The sequence below is a fragment of the Erythrolamprus reginae genome, chromosome 2 (assembly GCF_031021105.1).
Source record: "Erythrolamprus reginae isolate rEryReg1 chromosome 2, rEryReg1.hap1, whole genome shotgun sequence".
In the NCBI taxonomy this organism is placed as follows: domain Eukaryota; kingdom Metazoa; phylum Chordata; class Lepidosauria; order Squamata; family Dipsadidae; genus Erythrolamprus; species Erythrolamprus reginae.
In genome coordinates, this window is record NC_091951.1 from 316384314 (window position 1) to 316402459 (window position 18146).

The 18146-nt window shown below is 38.1% G+C and overlaps 1 protein-coding gene across 2 annotated transcripts in view; it reads right to left on the minus strand.

Moving 5' to 3' along the window:
* AP3B1 (adaptor related protein complex 3 subunit beta 1) overlaps positions 1–18146 on the minus strand; it is a 187579-nt gene that overhangs the window by 76563 nt on the left and 92870 nt on the right. For both annotated transcript variants that reach the window (XM_070743219.1, XM_070743220.1), the window contains exons 19-20: positions 16226–16367; positions 13720–13867 (exon numbers count right to left, since the gene is read on the minus strand). In XM_070743219.1, coding sequence (XP_070599320.1) covers positions 13720–13867; positions 16226–16367 — 290 coding nt within the window. The remainder of the gene's footprint in view (positions 1–13719; positions 13868–16225; positions 16368–18146) is intronic.

The following is an 18146-nucleotide window of genomic DNA, read 5'->3' on the forward strand; positions in this document are numbered from 1 at the left end:
GTTTGCGTGGGCGGCGGGGAAACCCCAGCGCCGCTTCGCAGCTGAGTCCTGAAGCCAAACGCGGAAGTTCGCTTCAGGACTCAGCTGGGAAGCGGCGCGAGCGAACGGCGTGGGCGGGCGAAGGGCGGGCGCGCGGGCAGGCGGCGGACAAGCGGCGGGCGGACAAGCGGCGGGCGCGGCAGCAGCGAGGAGTTTGCGTGGGCGGCGGGGAAACCCCAGCGCCGCTTCCCAGCTGAGTCCTGAAGCCAAACGCGGAAGTTCGCTTCAGGACTCAGCTGGGAAGCGGCGCGAGCGAAGGGCGTGGGCGGGCGAAGGGCGGGCGCGTGGGCAGGCAGGCGGCGGACAAGCGGCGGGCGGACAAGCGGCGGGCGGACAAGCGGCGGGCGCGGCAGCAGCGAGGAGTTTGCATGGGCGGCGGGGAAACCCCAATCTTCGGCTCCTCGCTGCTGCGGCGGAAGTAAAAACACCATCTGCGCATGCACAGATGGTGTTTTTACTTCCGCACCGCTACTTCGCGAAAAACCGATCATCGCGAGGGGTCCTGGAACGGAACCCTCGCGATAATCGGGGGACCACTGTACACTATTTTTGGCTATGAATAGTATCACAAGCCTTCCCTTAACACTTTAAACCCTTAAATTTCAATTTCCCATTCCCTTAGCAACTATTTAGATTAATACTCACCATGTTTATTTATTAAAGTTTATTTAAAAAAATATTTATTAAAGGTGGATGAAAGTTTGGTGATGACATATGACATTATCGGGCAGGAAAAACCGTGGTGGGGGGGGGACCGCAAAGTATTTTTTAATTAATATTTTTTAAAAACCGTGGTATAGACTTTTTGCGAAGTTCGAACCCGCAAAAATCGAGGGAACACTGTACTGCAAATGAGTCATATGACTGCAGGACAGCACAACAACTGAAAAGGTGAACCAGTTGCAATGAAACTTGGTTGTAAATAACTCTGGAAGTCTGTCATCCCTTCAAACCATTTTAAATAATAAATAATAAAGTTATTCTAAGTTCTATGTCTAAGTTCACTCACTTACATGTCATTCTGCAATACAAATTTTACTCTTTTCCAAGCAGCTTCCACATCCTTCTTCTAATTATTCTGTGGGAAAGTTAATTTACTAATACTTCCACAACCAACACCTATGTTTATTCCCAGTTTACTCCTATTAGTTTATAGCAAGACAGTATATCTAATTTATCTATTACCTTTTAAGCTAACATACTGTTGTCTACCTTCTATCAGCTAGGAAGTACAGGTGTCCTCTACTTGTAACCATTCATTTAATGACAGTTCGAAGTTACATTGGCACAGAAAAAAATGAATTATGACCATTTTTCACATTTATGACTGTTGTAGCTTTCCCATAGTGAAACATTGGGCACTTGGCAACTGACAATGTATTTATGATAGTTGTATTGTCCCAGAGTCATATAATCACCATTTGTAACCTTGCTAGTCAGCTTCCGACAAGCAAAGTCAATGGGGGGAACCAGATTCACTTAACAACCACATGATGTATTTAACAACTATAGTGATTTGCTTAACAACTCAGAAAATGTCACAAAATGGGGCAAAAGTCATTTAACAACTCCCTTTTTGGCAATGGAAATTTTGGGCTTATATGGTCATAAATCGAGGACTACCACTCTACTCACACATACTGAGAATATTTTTATTTACATTTCAGTTTACTTCTTTTGCAACGTATGTGTCACTTTTTGGGTGTCACCGTAACAAAACACAAAAATGTTCCAAGCAGGAATAAACATTAACATTCAATAGCAAACTGGTGGTAGCAAAATCTAAAATGAAGAGAAATGGAGAAAAGAATCAACTTAAAACATTTTCATATATAAGTGGAACACTGGTAGGAAGGCAATCTGAATTCTAATGGCAGGAAAGTTCACATCCTTTTTGGCATACTATTTGGCATTCATTCCTCCATTTAAAGCCTCTCTACATCTCTGAGAGCTTTGACTTTCAGGAAGGATGGGTTTGGAATGGGAAAACTGGATTAAAGTGGCAAATGAATATGATTTTTCTGCTGTGCGTGGTATCTTTGCATTCAGGCTACAGGAAAAACACTTTTATCATATGTTGCCATCTGCTCTGGCTTAGAAAGCAAAGACAGAAAGGCCTCACCAACATTTAAAGTACAGTGTTCCCTCGATTTCCGCGGGGGATGCGTTCCGAGACCGCCCGCGAAAGTCGAATTTCCGTGAAGTAGAGATGCGGAAGTAAATACACCATTTTTGGCTATGAACAGTATCACAAGCCTTCCCTTAACACTTTAAACCCCTAAATTACCATTTCCCATTCCCTTAACAGCCATTTACTCACCATTATTAGTGGTACTCACCATTGAATAAGACACTTAGTGATCCTGATATTTATAAACATAATTATTTATTAACAATAATTATTTCTTTTGTTATTTGTTTGCAAAAATTATTAGTTTGGTGATGACGTATGACGTCATCGGGCGGAAAAAACCATGGTATAGGAAAAAAACACAAAGTATTTTTTAATTAATATTTTTTGAAAAACTGTGGTATAGGCTATTCGCTAAGTTCGAACCCGCGAAAATCGAGGGAACACTGTATTGTCAAGCCAAATAGAAAAAAGGCTGAAGTACTTCAACATAGAGTTTAAAGGTATTAATGAGGAATTAAAAGATGGTGCCCCATTTTGAACCAGGAAGCTCTCAATATGACCGACAGACCAACCAATATTTCCAGGAAAGTCTTTCCCCCCCCAGTCACATATTTCTTGGAAACCTGCCACAAAGTACAGTGGTACCTCATCTTACGAACGCCTTTTCTAACGAACTTTTTGAGATACAAACCCGGTGTTTAAGATGTTTTTGCTTCTTCTTCTGAACTATTTTCACCTTATGAACCCAAGCCGCTGCTGCTGGGATGAAGGGGTTTCTTTTTCCCCCCTTTTTTGAAGAAAGAAAAGGGAGGGGCGGCTTGGAGGGGGAAAGAGTTTGCATTTAAAAAAGTAGGAGAACAGTGTGCTTGCACAGGCACTGAAAAGGTGTCTTTTGAAGAAAGAAAAGGGAGGGGCGCCCCCCTTGCCTTTCTTCCTTCCCACTCACCCTTTAGCCTAGCCTTGCTTCTTCCACCCGCCTCCTTTAGCTGCTCCTCCCTGCCCTCTGTTCGCCTCCCTTCTAAAGTTTGGGATTTTCCTGAAGGATTTGCACTCATTATTTGCTTTTACATTGATTCCTATGGGAAACATTGTTTCGTCTTACAAACTTTTCACCTTACGAACCTCCTCCTGGAACCAATTAAGTTCGTATCATGAGGTACCACTGTATATGACTCTGGTAGGAGTTTGAGAGAAAGAGACACAATAACCAATGGATGAGCCTGCTCATTTGGAGATATTTCCTTGTCCACTAGTACAATAAAGTCCCTAAAACTGCCACCTGGAGTTGAGTTAGCCCTTCTGCAGGATTTTGATCTGTGCTCCAAAATGAACTAGCAGCCAGCTGAATATACAAAGTGTTTTATAATCTATTATTGAGTCTCCAATTCTTCCCACCCTTTATTTTATTTTTACAAATAGAAACTGTGGCCACAGCATTTTAAGCTTGCCAAGCTTATTCATTATTTTTAAAACTTAAAAAAAAATATTTAAAGCCAACACGCTTACCAATGCTGACGTTCTCCATTTACAGGAACTTTAACTGAAATTGAACTTAGAACACTAATATCTCTGTTCTCTCTTTAAAATTACAATCCAGATAGAATACATATAAAATAAACATGTTTCCCCCTTAGAGAAGAAAATGGAGCCCATAGCTGAATGCTAAACAAAGAAGTTAAGCCATATCCCATCAAACATTTCTCTATTTTCAATTCATCTTGATAATAGAGACAGAACCTGGGTAAATGCATATAGGAGCTGAAGCAGGAGATTTCTCTTGCTCAATGCATAATTCATGTGCTCCGCCTGCAAAGTGTGTAAAATGAGAATTTCACACCGCAGCATGAGGCATGGAACTGCAGAGAAGAGGCAGATGAAATCATATTTTTTCAGTACGAATTCTGTTTCTTATCCTTCCAATATTTATACAAAACCACCATTGACAAACCAAATGAACTGACTGATCACCTACTGTTTCCATTGTGTTAGCAGTTGAAAAGAGATCAGGCAGAAAGATAGACAATTTGTTTTTATATCTTTTTTTAAACAGTGAACCTGGTTTTTAACAGTTGATTGACTATGCCAGGCTTGTATAGGAGGCCAACAGTAACTGCAAAGACTTTTATTTACCTGTGCATTATATTCAAACCTTAATTTCTTTTTTAAAAGTATGTGATTATACATTTCAATGTTTTATTTTTTTCCAAATACATTTAAAGGGTTTTATCTTAACATAAAGAGCTAATTTAAAAGTTATATTTCTACAGCACCAAACTAAAGGCTATCAAACTGTAATTATCAGATGATATTTTACTTCTATTTTCTAAATATTACAACTATATTACAAATATAATGCCATTACATAAATGTACCTCAAATATATGTCCACCTCTATTTTTATGAAACCATAAGAATTCCATAACAACTCTCTCACTAAATGATTTCTAAAGGTATTTGTATTTTGCTCTAAAATGTATTTTTAAAATGTACTGCACTTGAATATTTATAAAGAAAGATTAACCCTAAAAAAGAGCTAACAATAATAATTTTAAACAAATAAGGGCTTTAGACCACAGTTTCGTTACAATCACTATTTTATCTAAGTAGATGATGTTACAAATTGCATTTATGACATGGAATTCTGTTTTTTATTTCCACAAAATAATTTTACATATTTACATGATAAAAGGCAGATTTGGTATAGATATTTTGATATAATAGATTCCAACAGTCACAATCTGTAAAATCTCAAAATTATTTACATATTGTTCTGCCGGCGTGTTTCAACCACCCGTAATTACAGGGTAATTAGTCCAGGAAGACACACACCACACGATAAAAGGAAAACCCAAAAGTTTTTATAAACAGAAAAACAGAAACAGCTCCCTTTTTAAATGTCAAAGGGATTTTCTGGTACACACAAGGCACAGGTTAAATGCAATCCAATTGCTCACCCAATAACTGGGAAATTGAGTCTAATTCTAAAGTCCAGAGAGTCCACACACAATCTTGAACAGCACAAAAACCATGATCTTGATGAAACAATGAATCAGATAAACTGCCATGAGGCTAAAACACCAAGCTGCACTTTCATCTGTAGCACTAATTACAGCAGCCCCACCCAACCACAGGTGGCCTCATTTTCTCTTGTAATAATTATTCAGTTGTTGTTTCTATGCATCACTCTACGCATGCGTGGATGTGTCATTAATTCTTGTTCAGAATCCAGGGATGATACAGATGATTGATCTCCTCCTGGGCTGTCTGCCAAACTCCCCTCTTCCCTGTCACTCACGCTTCCTTGGTCAGAGAAGGGTTCATCAGCAGATTCCATCAGGAGCAAAACAGGCCTGCAGCATGTGGATGTTTCCCCCACATCCACCTGCACATTCCTTGGGGCAGGAGCTGGGCCAGAGCTAACCACAACACATATTAAGCTGCGAAGCAACACTACAAAAAGAAATCATTCTCAGAAAAAACAGCATATGGGACTGCACGCCAATATCACTGCAGACTTCAACCTGCCTGTTTGCACAGGCCAAACATCCAGTAAACTGATACTGAATGCATTTGGGGTGTAAACAAGCAAGAATCTTTGAAACATTTTTTGCAACCAATTTTATGATTAGTTCATAACGTACTTTTTATCACATAGGAAGTATTTTGCACACTGAAACCTTTTATTATGGTGGTGTGAAAAAAGGGAAACTCAAAGAAGCAACATATATTTTTCTTACACAAGTGCTAATACCAGGGATTAGGTTTGCCTTCAGCAAGTGAGCCAAATAAAGCTTTCTCTTTTCAGTCACTGTCACTCATAGTTGACGTCATCTGTAGGGTTTGGGAAGCCTGAGGCTCAGGATGAGTTGATTGGAAAGGAGGAGCCATATTAGAATAGCCCAAAGGTCTTCAAAATATGCAATTTAGTTTGCCCATTTATAAAGAACAGTAAGAGTAAAGAGCATTCTTGCTACAATTATTGCGTTCCCTAAGATAAAGCCATCAGAATAACCAATTTCTTTATTGGCTTTCCCCCCCATCTTTCTATCAGCTTGCCAATCAAGCCATCCTACAATAGTAAGAAGGATATAAAATGTAGAGCAAACAATATGCTCTTCTCTACAAGATGTTCCAACTCCTCTCTGTTGTTGTCTCTACTGCCAAATCAGCCATGCCATTTTCTTCTCCAGCTCTATTATTTAGCTCTTTGGGCATAAGAAAAAGATTGGATAGGATGGAAATCAATTGTAAAGGTGAAAAGTCAAAGCTGTGAATGATTATGTCCTATGGAAGTCTCTTTACAATGTTGCCTCTGATATTCCTCAATGCTCCCAGTTTCAAAAGGGATGTTTGTCTTTGATATACAGTATATGAACCCATGGTCCAAACTTATATTTTACTTTTTCATTCTTTCTCCATCGTCAAGTCCTTAGTTATAAAGACAGATCCGCTTATTTATTGCTTTCTGTGGCATTTTTTTTTAATAGTGGAAGACCTGAATGTCTAATCAAATATATGCTAGAATTTAGACCTCTCCACCAGCAGTTTTCACTTCCATGAAGAGAAGGGGGAAATCAATAAAGTATAGTGAAATTAGAAATTAAATGTGTTTGTTTTTTAGACTCATTTCTCAACAAGGAGGAGAACATGAAGGGCAGTTACAGCTATAGAAAAATAGAAAAAGAAAGGAATACAAACTGTTACATGAAAGGATAAAAAGAATCAAAAGAGAAATAAAAGAGGAAGAAGTAAATTTAATACAAAATTAATACACAGAGTTTGTGATTTGCCTGAGTATGTTATTTGCTATATTGTTGAACTACGGTACTCCTTGGGGGGAAAAACCTAGCCAGTGAAGACTAAACTGGAAAGGGCACAAGGTAAGGCAGGTAAGAAAAAAGAAGAATTTTATTAATTGATATAGTATATCATAACAAATTCTTAAAAGATGAATAGCATTTCTGCTTCCCTCCCTTCTTATACCAAAGAGCAATTTTACTTTATTCTTTCACATTTAGTCTTCACGTACCTTCTGCAAGGTCATCTCTTGTCCTTAGGCGGGCACAGATTCTTTACCATTAGAATACGGCATAGCTTTTCAGATGTCATGCAAACTTCTCAAGTATGTGCAATAAGCTAAAGTGAATTCTCAACCAAAGTGTGGAAACACTGTTGCAAAGTTGAATACACCTTTTTTTCATGAAACATGAAATCTCATTGGATTTCAGAATACAGTGTTCCCTCAATTTTCGCGGGTTCGAACTTCGCGAAGAGTCTATACCACGGTTTTTCAAAAATATTAATTAAAAAATATTTCGCAGGGTTTTTCCCTATAGAGTGGTACCTCAAGATACAAACCCCTCGTCTTACAAACAACTCAAGATACGAACCCGGGGTTCAGAAAAAAATTTGCCTCTTCTTACGAACTTTTTTCGTGTTACGAACGCCAAACCCGAACTTCCGGGTTTGGCGTTCGGAGGCTGCTGGGAAGCCGCGCAGCTATTTTAAAAGGTGGCAGCCGGGCTGGGGGGCTTCCCAGCAGCTTCCGAACGCCAAACGCGGAAGTTTGGGTTTGGCGTTCGGCTTCGGGAGACGGCTGGGAAGCCACGCGGCTCTTTTAAAAGGTCACAGCCGGGCTGGGGGGGTTGCTGGATTAATTGACTTTACACTGTTTCCTATGGGAAACAATGTTTCGTCTTACGAATCTTTCGTCTTACGAACCTCCCCCTGGAACCAATTAGGTTCGTAAGACGAGGTATGACTGTACCATGGTTTTTCCCACCCGATGATGTCATATGTCATCGCCAAACTTTCGTCTGCCTTTAATAAATATTTTTTTAATAACTTTAATAAATAAACATGGTGAGTAATAATCTGAATGGTTGCTAAGGGAATGGAAAATTGCAATTTAGGGGTTTAAAGTGTTAAGGGAAGGCTTGTGATACTGTTCATAGCCAAAAATAGTGTATTTACTTCCGCATCTCTACTTCGTGGAAATTCGACTTTCGCGGGCAGTCTCGGAACGCATCCCCCGCGAAAAGTGAGGGAACACTGTATCTCAGATTGCAAGGGACTGATCAGACACTTCGAAAAACTACCGCCAGTCACAGCAGTCAATACTTGTTTGATCAAGCAACAGTTTGGTAGCTCTGTAAGATTATCTGTTAGATACAATAATTGGCTGATTGCCATATCTTTTATACTGATTATCTCTCACTGTGGAATCAGTAATTTGGAAAAAAAATGTTTGCTAACATTCTCTAGTGCAGAAATAAAACTTTTGAGTCGGACTGCAAGGTGCCTTTATAATATTTGTTCTTGCCAACCATGACAGCAGATGTCTTATTTTTAACTGGTCATAAAATACAACCTTCAGTATTTCAGAGTCAGCCACAGATGAGCTTTTATAGGCATGCAGCGCTTATCATTTGACAGCAATTAAGCCTGCCACAAGCTTCTAAGATAACAACTATGATTTTTGTGGTCCATGGATACATGCATATACCATACGCGCTTCAGAATATTATAAAGTATTATAAAATATGCCCATGTTACACCAACACTCCGCAGTCTGCATTGGTTGCCGATCAGTTTCCGGTCACAATTCAAAGTGTTGGTTATGACCTATAAAGCCCTTCATGACACCGGACCAGATTATCTCAGGGACCGCCTTCTGCTGCACGAATCCCAGCGACCAATTAGGTCCCACAGAGTGGATCTTCTCCGGGTCCCGTCAACTAAGCAATGTCGCTTGGCGGGACCCAGGGGAAGAGCCTTCTCTGTGGCGGCCCCGGCCCTCTGGAACCAACTCCCCCCGAAGATTAGAATTGCCCCCACCCTCCTTGCCTTTCGTAAACTACTTAAAACCCACCTCTGCCGTCAGGCATGGGGGAAATGAGATCCTCTTTCCCCCTAGGCCTTTACAATTCTATTCATGGTATGTATGTATGTATGTTTGGTTTTTTATATTAATGGGTTTTTAATCGTTCTTAGGATTGAATTACAGTACTATTGTACACTGTTTTATTGTTGCTGTTAGCCGCCCCGAGTCTCCGGAGAGGGGCGGCATACAAATCCAATAAATAGATAGATAGATAGATAGATAGATAGATAGATAGATAGATAGATAGATAGATAGATAGATAGATAGATAGATAGATAAAGTAATAAACTTTAGACTGTACTTTTCTTCTGTATGTTTATATTCAGCAGAGGTCTGCATATTTTGTTTTGTTTCTGAAGACAATGGTTACCCTGGTGGCCTTTTTCTCCACAGGCATCAACCCATACCAGACCTTTATGGCGCTGAAAGCAGCAAGAGATGCTTGCAGGTTTTATATCAGAGGTGGGTTCCTCCCGATTCTTTAGAACCAGTAGTAACTTGGTGGCATAGGTCGCTGGAACCAGCAGCAACCCAGAACTGCCACACCCCCAAACCGTCTCAGCAGCGCCATAAGTGCCGCAATCTTGTTTTTTTCTTTTGTGCATGCATAGAAGGGGCATTGGTCTTACATGATACGTCTCTTCTCTGAGATGTGGATATAGCATCCAGGCATGGGATACTTTTGCCTGCCGTCTGATTGGACTGAGTCTGTCAAAGCTGTTCAGGTCACGCTCCTGTTGCTATGCTTGACAGCTTGAAATAAAGAAGCGAAGTGACAGACTCTGTTGTGCTATATAACCTTAATCTAAACATGTTTCTCCTGAATGAAGCCCACAGTCTACTTTGACTATAATGGGCAGGGTTAGATGCTATATCCACATCTCGGAGAAGAGTTGTATCAGGTAAGATCAGTACCCATTCTCCCTCAGCATCCAGGCATGAAGGATGCACAATGGAACCATGTATTGACCTTCAGCAAAAATGCCGGATCCAATCTTAGAATCACTCTGTCTGAATGCAATATGCACATGTCTGACTTGACCAATAACGCCGCTAACTCGGACACTCTCCTGGCTGAGGTAATGGCAACCAAAAATGCCACCTTACATGTAAGGTGACTCAAAGCAGCCTCCCTCAATGGTTCATATGGAGTTTCCATGAGTGATTGCAAGACCTTCAGAAGTTCCCACATTGGGTAACCGCGGACAATGGGTAGGGCTATGTTAGAAGCCCCCCACAAGAAACGACGTATATTAGGTCGGTAAAATGAGGATCCAGATTGTTAGGCACAATATGCTTACTCTCTGTAAGCCACTTAGAGAGAGCTGTAAAGCACTCTGAAGCAGTACAGTATATAAGTCTAAATGCTATTGCTATTGTTAATTGGGCTGCTGCAATTAACTTATTTATGTTCTCTCGCAGTTGTGCATCTTCCAGATGTCTCTGTAGATGGCAAAGCCAGATAAGTGATGTTCTGGAGAATAATGACGCCGTAGTTGATGTGCAAATTGCCCATGCCATTGCCTTGTGGGCCTGTTGTAGTGATTGTTCAGAGCGATGATCCTCCAACTGAATACCCAGGTAAGCTAGACGAATAATGAAGTGCTGCTACTGGCACGTCAATGGAAGGCACCTGAATAGATTTTGCTAAATCTGGTGCCACATTATATACGGTTTTCTCCACTGAGGATGGGTTGGAATCCGATCCTGAAGAAGCCTATTGACAGGTGATTAGGTCAGCAAACATCGTAGGCAAAGGAACCACCACTGCTTCTGATGTTTGCTCCAAAAACAAGGGATCCATCAAGTCTTTAATCACCTGTTGGTCAGAGTCAGATAGTATTTGTGCCAGCCCAGTGATCATCTTTGCTTTATGTAGCAAGGGCCTGAACAGGTGAATGGGAAACAGAGCCGTGACCGATGTCTGCTCAGGTAGAATGCTTTTTTCCCCTGCCAGCTCCGTATCAGGGTTTTCTTGGTCATCTGACCTAAGAGCCGGGGTGGCACAGCAGGTAGAGTGCTGTACTGCAGGCCACTGAAGCTGACTGCGGATCTGAAGGTCAGCAGTTCAAATCTCATCACCAGCTCCAGGTTGACTCAGCCTTCCATCCTTCCGAGGTGGGTAATATCAGGACCCGGATTGTGGGGGCAATATGCTGGCTCTGTTAAAAAGTGCTATTGCTAACATGTTGTAAGCCGCCCTGAGTCTAAGGAGAAGGGCGGCATAAAAATCGAATAAATAAATAAAATAAATAAATGTCAGCCTTTGCAACCATTATGGTGGTCTGAGGAGACTGATGTAGAATCCCTGGATCCATGATCATTGACACCCTGTAGGGTCACTTGCAGCAGAAATTGATTAAGGATACGATTTAATTGATCAAAGCATTCACTTAGTGACCATCACTATCCTAATAGATGAACTGTCTAAAGATATTAATCTTCTGACAGGTAAATGCCATACTCTTGTGGTGCATGGTCTTATTGTTTAATAGTTCAATTTAGGCCTTGTAGTTGTGCCCCAGTGGCGTGTGGCCCTTCTATTTTGCCTTCTCCTGTCCAGGAACTTGGCAGAGCCTGTACTCATGCCCAGCAGGGCATGGCAAGCTGCCAATTTGGGGGATGTAATAGCTCCACTAATTCTTTAGGTAAATTGGCAACTATAGTAGCTTTAGCTTGTATAGGACGAATCAATCACTTAGTTAAGCCCACTGGTGTTCGCGTGTTTTACAGGGAGGAATATTACCCCCCAAATCTTTTTCTTGCTGCTGCAATTCATTTTAAAGTACTAGCAGTCCCCTGTTGGCCAGAATGAAACATTCCAAATCTCTGGAGCACCTAAAAGGTTGGCCAGCAATTTTAAAATGGCCGCTGAAACTGCCGATTTCAATAGAGACTTGAATTCCAACCTACAATATTTCAAAAGGCTGTCAAACAAACGGCCAAAGTCCTGCAGCTATTTAAAAGCTTTTAAGCAGTCAATCCAAAGCGATAGAGCAATTCGCGATGACAAGCAGGCTGCCCAAAACGATAAGGAAATCCGCAATGTTAATCAGGCAATGTTAATCAGTACTTCAAGCTGCAATGTTTAGACCCTCGAATCAAAGCCGCTAAAATCTCTCAGAGGCTCGCAGTGATGACAGGCTGCCTGAGAGGGCAAAAGCCACCCCTTAGCCTCTAAATAAAACTCCAGCACTTACAGTTCGTAGTCTGTAGACTGTAATATAGTTTAAAGAAATTTAAAGCTGTACAGAAGTCAATATGTAGAGGAGAAACCTAAAGCAAAACCGTCCTCACTGAGCAGCTGAGAGAAAAATCTGTCAAGCAGACCAACAGGGGTGTGACCTGAACAGGTTTGACAGATTCAGTCCAATCAGAGAGCAGAGGGAAATATCCCATGCCTGGATGCTACATTCACTATGAGGGAGAAGCTGTGTTTTTAGCACTACACATGCGCGCCCACAAAGCATGCAAAGCGCTCACGTGGTGCATCACTGAGCAAACCAGCAGTGAAGAAACCGGAACCCACCTTTGTTCCATATGTTTGAAATTAAATACCCAAATCAAATCAATTATCTGATGGGGAAAAATCAGGAAGTGTGCAACAAAATTTGGAGAATGCAAGCTACTCTGGAATTTTTATTTCTTCAACCTTAATGTTTTCAATTGAAAGTATTCACGAGCTTCTCGGGGCAGCAAGCATACTATATTCTATGTAACTAATGCTATTATTTAACACATTACTATGAACATAAATTGACTTCTATAGAAGTTACATATATTTTTAGACTGCTCAGAGCATATTCATACTAAGGACAGTAAGCAACAGTAATAAATTGGCGAGCACTGCACACCAAGACAACTAGACACAAGAACAGTTTTTTTCCGAACGCCATCACTCTATTAAACAAATAATTCACTCAACACTGTCAGACTTTCTACTAAATCTGCACTTCTATTCTACTAGTTTTTCTCATCATTCCTATCACCCATTTCCTTCCATGTTGACTGTATGACTGTAACTTGTTGCATATATCCTAAGATGTTTATTAATATTGCTTCTTCATTGCTTATTTGACCCTATGACAATCATGAAGTGTCTTACCACATGATTCTTGACAAATGTATATTTTATTTTATGTACGCTGAGAGCATATGCACCAAGACAAATTCCTTGTGTGTCCAATCACACTTGGCCAATAAAATTCTATTCTATTCTATTCTATTCTATTCTAAATGTTTAAAGCTTTGATGCAGGACAATTTATAGTGTACTTTTCAACTGAATTTTAAGTTTTACTTTACTTATTTTCGAAATTAAAAAATGAAGTATCAATAATAACCTGATTTATTACAACCAGTAATACAAATATTAAAAAGTCTTTTAACTTTTTGATATTTTTGTGCTTAATAACATACATGATAAAATAGACATGTCTCGATGCATTAGGTCATTCTACAGTGGTTGGTTATTAACAGGCAACAGTCTTCTTTTAAAAAACCCAAATACCTGTTTATTTTCACTAACTTTAAAATAATGCTTTTACAAAACAATTCCAATCCAGACAAAAGAAATAACACAAATTTTTGAGGCATCTTATACACCCTTACAGAAACAATTGACAATATAATTTCAAGATCTAAACAATATATACAAGACACACCTTAGGAGGAAGAGGATCCAAATTATTTTCAGAATCACTTTCGGAGGTAGAATCTGAAGAACTGTCCTCAGATGAGCTAGATTCTGAGTTGGAAGAACACTGCTCTTTCTGAGAATTTCTTTTCTTTTTTTCTTTTCTTTTAGAATCTCTACAGAAAACAAATATAGAATCAAAACATTTATATGTACAATATTAAGTAGCCTCGACAGAAATTATTTTCAGCAGCATCTCCCAAAAATTAGTGTACACATAATATAAAATCTTACTGTATAATTAAATATTATATTATATATTATATATATTATAGTATAATATATTATACTCAATTATTAACAATTGATATTGTCAATTATAATATTTATTATATTACAATTATAAATATAAATATGTATAATAAACATTTCTTGCTACAAACAGTATGCTCAATACAGAATTCAGGTATTCTTGGTTCATATGGTTTCCTCCATCTACCACACTTTGCAATATTCTCCTTTCTATTATCGCATATCGCACTTATACGTTGCAAAAACTACATAAAGTGAGTGTCCTGTTCCAATTTTTATGCAAGCTGAAACTAGCAATAATCACAATTAGACTAATTCAAACATCCTCAACATCCTAGATTTGGAGAAATAATTCTGGCGTACAAGACACCCACAAGACATTTCTGAAATGAAATAAAATAAATAGGTCCAAATCATATATATAATCAAAATATATAAATTGCAGTAATTTGGATGCATATGTCATATATTTGTATTATCTTTTACATTTTTATTATTCTATAAGCCACCCAGAATTGCTGTAAATGTGAGGTGGGAGGCATAGAAATTTAATAAAAAATAAAAATATATTTCCAAAATAAATAGGTCTAAATTGAAATGGCTACTACATTTCAATAACTTAATTGAATAATACAATAGGTTTGATTATTAGAACAAAAGTTAACTAAGGTAATAATCATTTTGGAGATTTTAGAGAAAGTATATAATAATATTATCGCAGGAACCCCAATAAATAAACCATAAGTTATTAAAGTTGCACATTTAGCTGTTATATTTTTAATTTTATTTATTGTATGTCCAAATTATAGATTTAAAATATTACATTTATATGCTACCCATCACCCAATGACAATGGGTGGCTCTGATCATAACAAATAATATAAATGTAAAGTTTTAATCCTGATAAAAGCATTCAAGGAAAAAAATAATAATACAAAAATCCAAAAAATAGCACAAGAAAGATGGCAATACTATATTAATACTATATTACATTATAATATTCACTCATGAAACATTAATAATCAATCATTCCTTTTTTAAAAACCCACAATATTTTATTTGAGTGTTTATTTGAGCAATATATTCATACCTTTCACCTCTATTCTCCACCTCTGTCTTCACGAGACAGTTTTAATTCCAAATACGATTCATCGAAACTCAGTATTAATTTAGTGAAGTGAAATACTTTTTTCAAAAAAAAAAATCCAATTTCTAATTTGAAGCTATGATTTTTCAGGACAAACTTATTTTATCGCTTAATTTTTTTTATTAGGCAAATCTTTATTTATCTTCCTGCTTAAGAGTTTCATGTGTTAATCTAATGGAAAAAATTTGCTGGTAACTAGCTTTTTAACTTTGCAATGATGAAAAGCCTGTATTAATTTAACCTACAGATTTCATTTGTTCTGAACAGGAAAAACAATATAAATCACTTTTAAAATCATTAAATCCTGACTTAAATTAATAAAGTCATAATTAGGGCATTATGCTGTGTTTGTTATGGAAGTGGCAGGGCGAGCTGCTTTAATTACTGTCTGTAATAAAAGGAGCACAGTGCATACTGAGCCACAATCAGCTCTGTCAGCCACGACTGAGCTGAGCCGCAAACCCATCAATGCATTGGCGGCAGGCAACAGAGTAAAAGGGCCATCATGTCCACCGAGGCCACTTGCTGACGGAAGTGGAAGAAACAGATTCAGACAATCCAAGGTATTAGCCCCAATTACTTAAATTCTTAATGGCATTTTAATACACATTAACTCTATTAGTAACAGGCAATCTTTAAAAGACCTTTCCCTTAAGCAGCTTCTGACCGTCTCTCTTCACAGCCCTTGCCTCCAATATCTGAATCATAATCCTTTTAATATAACGTTATTTAGGGAGAAAAAAAAATCAATTGCCTTAGTTACCTAATGGCAAGATATAGAACGGTTTAATTTTATCCTTCACAAAATGACTATATAAGGTAACTAAGTGTTTCACAAAGTGGCCGGCTAACTGTACAGCCTCCCAAGGTTATGTTAATATAGTCTGCTCGTCTAAATATATAACAGAAGATTTTTTTACAAAAAGGTTTGCTCAACTTACATGTAACTATATCATCTGAAATTACAGAAATGAGCAATATTTCTTTTCAAAGTGAACGTCACTATGAAGGTAGTGAAATATAAAAGGCTGTGAGATTTTAACATTGTGATCTAGCATTATGAACAAGTACATACCTTTCTGAAACTGTTGTTCTTTTTTTTGGAGTTCCTCTTTCAGATTTTGGTTTCCCATCTTCAGTAGAAGAACTTGAGCTACTTTCCGTGCTGGTATCGTCTTGCCCTTCTTTCTTTCCTTCCTCTGATTCAGATTCACTTTCTAGTTGTATACATGAACAATTCAGGTGAGTCGCTTCTGTCACTACCTTCGAATTATGTTTAAGCATTCTTATGCAATCTTATCATAAACAGTGACATTAAAATGTTGCTTTCATAGCTTTTAAATATTGCATTTTTAAAATCTAGGCTTAGCTTTGGACCATAACATATTTGCAGGATGAAAATGGAAAGAAATCAGACACGACCTACATGTCCTCTAGCCTTACTTTCCTGCTTTAACATAGTGTCATCTCCAAAACTTAAGTATTTAATCTATTCTTGCACACACATCCAGTGATGACAATTTAATCAAGAATTTAAACAAGTTATTCAGTTTCTAATCGGCTGGAAAGTGTTTCTAATATTTAACTTGAAGGTACGCTTTCCCAGTTTCAGTCCACTGCTTCCAGTCATTATCCTTAATAATCTTTAGCAATTTTTCTCTTGTTTCCTAATGTTCAGAGGACTAGCCCCACAGGATTTGAAAATGTGTCCTTTCTCTATTTATACATGTGTGTCTATATTTACATACTTGTATTTCAATAATTTCATTAAATTAAAATGATAGATGGGAGGACCCAGTGCAAACATAACATTATAGATATAATCGAAATGATGTGAGAAAAAGGAAAGTATTTGGATATATTAGTAACAAACCATTCATTCATTATTTCAATTTATCTTCAATTGCAATTTCAATTCACGACTGACTAGCTATACAAATTGAAATAAGAACAAATAGACACAGCACATTAGCAATAATTAAAATCTAAAACATATCTTATTATGTAAACATTACTCAGAAAGTAAGACATATTGAAATAAATATGTACCCTGACAACTTATCCTTTCTATTGTCTATATACCCAATAACAGGCTACAGACTTCAAAAATCAATCTTCAAACTTCAGAGCTTGGATTTCATATTGGTTTGGTTTTGTTTTTCTTTTTCTGTTTTAAAGGAGACCCAAAATTTAGCATTACAGCATCACAATGTGAAAATGGCACTACAGAGATTTGAGATTATTTTAAATTTATGCACATGCCATTTTCTACTTTTAAAAAATCTTCAAGTGGCTTATAGAGTACCTGTAATAAAATTGCCTAAAACATGTGGCTCTATATACAGGAGAAATAATTGTATTTATTTTAGAATATATGAAATAAAAATGTGATTAAAATAAACAAGAGTGTAAAAATGTTGGGTGCATTTATATATCTTATTGTCTATTATACCAGTTGACACAACTACTGTGATTACCTATAAACTGGAATCATTCACTTGTAATATAACTGGATGATAGGCAGTGGTGTATATTGTGTTAAGAGTATGCTTTTAGGCTCAAAGTTCCACATCCCAAGCATCCCCTATCTTTTTCTTTAAAAACTCCTTCCCTCTCTTTACTCTGTTCCCCCACAATACAGAGCTGCAATAGCACATTTTTGGTTTTTTTAAATGCTGCTTTAGCTGGCACCTTCATACACTAGAAGGCGTCTATGAAGCCCTATATGATGGCAAAGGTAAGAAAGAAATGGCATCAGTATCAAGTAAAGTAATGAGAAAATAAATTGTATGCAGAAGAAGGAGAAACTGGAAAGGAGGAGAAAGAAAGGGCCCTGGGAGAGAAGAAATGAGTAGGACAAAAGCTGGGGGTTGGCTGAGGCAGAGCCTGCAGATTAGATTAGATTAGATTTATTGGATTTATATGCCGCCCCTCTCCGCAGACTCGGGGCGGCTCACAACAATGGTGAAGAACAGTACATAGTAACAAATCTAATA